This window comes from Pseudogymnoascus verrucosus (assembly GCF_001662655.1).
Source record: "Pseudogymnoascus verrucosus strain UAMH 10579 unplaced genomic scaffold scaffold_103, whole genome shotgun sequence".
NCBI lineage: Eukaryota > Fungi > Ascomycota > Leotiomycetes > Thelebolales > Thelebolaceae > Pseudogymnoascus > Pseudogymnoascus verrucosus.
In genome coordinates this window covers 298-2375 of record NW_017263754.1, presented here as the reverse complement: position 1 = coordinate 2375, position 2078 = coordinate 298, and the positions used below count along the sequence as shown (strand labels likewise).

Genomic DNA, 2078 nt, shown 5'->3' with positions numbered 1-2078 from the left:
TATAATAGCCTGCCGCTCTTTTGTACTAGAGCGAGCGTTGTAGACCTACAGCTTGAAGCCAGTCTGGCGCAGCTTCTGGAACACACCGTTGTGATCATACTTCTTCGACACAGTGTGTAGCAGCTTAATGTTATCCTTCCCGTAATGACTGAAAGGTTTCTCATCTTTCCACGCGTAGTTCAGGTAGACCCAATCAATCCAATGCCCAGCCTTCTTCTCCGCCTTATTAATGGCGTCAACGAACTCGCGTGCAATTGGCAGGATCACCTTCTGGTTCTCCTCAGTGTCGACGGTCAGCGAAACAAGCCACATGAGGACTGGGCCGTCTTTGACCACGCGCTCAAGGCCGAGGATGTTGCCCCCGCGCTTCACACTGTTATCGACCATGGAGTTGGTGACGGGCTGTAACTCGACGAGGGTGCTGAAGTTAGAGTTGGGTGCGGCGGCCTGCATCATGGTGGCGTATTTGTGATGTAGGTCATCGATGATGGTAAGGGCCTCAAGGGTGTTGGTGGCCATACCAGTGAACCAGTTGGCGCTACAAGGTGTTAGTAGATGACTATATGAAAGACCACACAGAAGCTGGGATGAATGTTGAAACTTACTAGAGACCAAGAGGCGTGGGACCGGTAAACTGGGGGATAATCTCAGATATGGGTCCCGAGGTCACAGTGCTGGAGGTGTTAGACAGTGCAAGGAAACCATCGAAAGCGGGGGCATTAGCAACGCCCATATTATTGGTCAAGATGGATCGAATAGAAAACCCAGTAAAGTCATAATACAGGGCAACGATGGCCTGGTCGGGGGAGTTCTCTTCGGTTTTCTCCACAAAGTCGAGGTATGCGACGAAGACGTTGTCTCTCTCGCTCAGCTCGTAGCTAGTGAAGCCACCCCAAAGCAGGGTGCCTTTGACAGTCTCTGGGATTATATTGTCAGTCGATTCCATAACTCCACCATTCTAAAATATGTCCAATTGCTTACCCTGGTCAATCCGGGTAACGAAGCCCAGGTTTCCGGAGGCGCCCTTCTGGGCTTTCCAGAGGTCGGCATTATTGTTGGAGTTCGCGTTGACAACGCTCCCGTCTGCAAGAACAATCTCCCAATTCGTCACCACGTCGCAAGAAAAGCCGTGAGAGTTGCTGTGGAAGGTATACTAGGAGGTTGTTAGCCTTTGCTCGCCGGTCTGCCCACTGTGTAGAGAATGCATACTCCGCCTCCAGTGGTGAAGCCACCGACACCGACAACAGATGTCCGCGCGCCGACAGCAGCGACTCCATACGGGTTGAGAAATTCATACACAGAACCCCATCTTGCACCAGGTTGAATCGAGACAATCCCAGTGTCCGGGTTGTAGCTTGTCGAGTTCAAGTGGCCAAAGTCAACCGTGACACCCTTAGCGATGCCGCTGGAGCCTTTGAATGCCGAGTGACCACCGGCCTTGATACCAAAAGGACATTGGTTCTTGGTAAGGATCTTGACAGTGGCTTGCACATCCTTAGTGCTTTCGGGCATGACCATACACCAGGCGTGTAGCGCCGCATTGGCAGAGTAGTATGTATTCAATTGCGCATCGTACCCTACACTCCCTGGTAACAGAACCTTGCCGCGAAGCTGCTTCTCCGCTCCAAGAGCTTCGCACTAGACACAGGTCAGCGTTTCTGTTATGTTAACTGTGGGTACGAAGAGATATAAGAATAGAATAGAGGTGAGACGCGTACACAGACGCGGTGAGGATCCTGGCCCGCAATCGCTGTGGCAGCGAGTGTCGCAAACGATGCTGCAGCTGAGAACTTCATGGTGATGATGGGAATTAAACACAACAGATACAGTGACAGTGATAGCGGCAGTGTCAGCAATAGTGACAATAATGCTGAACGCTTGAAATAGCAGAGAACAAACTCACTCGTCCACGCCCAGGACAGGAGGCGATCATCTAAATATTAGGCCCCGTGGGAGCGAGCGGATAACCCACATTGTGGAGTAGTGGATACACAGATCCCCGCAAGCAACCATACGGGTCTGAAGAATCCTGCTGCATGTTGGACAAATCAATGGCTATATGCATGCACGGGTGTGGA

General features: G+C 51.5%; 1 protein-coding gene across 1 annotated transcript; it reads right to left on the bottom strand.

Annotated features, from left to right (window-relative positions):
* Positions 1-2033, bottom strand: VE01_10654 (uncharacterized protein). The gene is made up of 5 exons (XM_018280047.2): positions 1719-2033; positions 1210-1638; positions 982-1153; positions 606-918; positions 1-538 (listed from the first exon to the last, which is right to left on the bottom strand). Exons 1-5 carry the CDS (start codon positions 1794-1796, stop codon positions 46-48), a joined length of 1485 nt encoding a protein of 494 aa, XP_018125054.1. The 5' UTR covers positions 1797-2033; the 3' UTR covers positions 1-45.
* Between the last annotated feature and the right edge of the window lie 45 nt (positions 2034-2078).

Coding starts and splice junctions, on each gene's coding strand:
- VE01_10654 (XM_018280047.2), bottom strand. CDS start 1,796: ATGAAGTTCTCAGCTGCAGCATCGTTTGCGACACTCGCTGCCACAGCG. Junction 1,154..1,209: donor GCTTCACCACTGGAGGCGGA/GTATGCATTCTC, acceptor ACAACCTCCTAG/TATACCTTCCACAGCAACTC. Junction 919..981: donor CGTTACCCGGATTGACCAGG/GTAAGCAATTGG, acceptor ATATAATCCCAG/AGACTGTCAAAGGCACCCTG.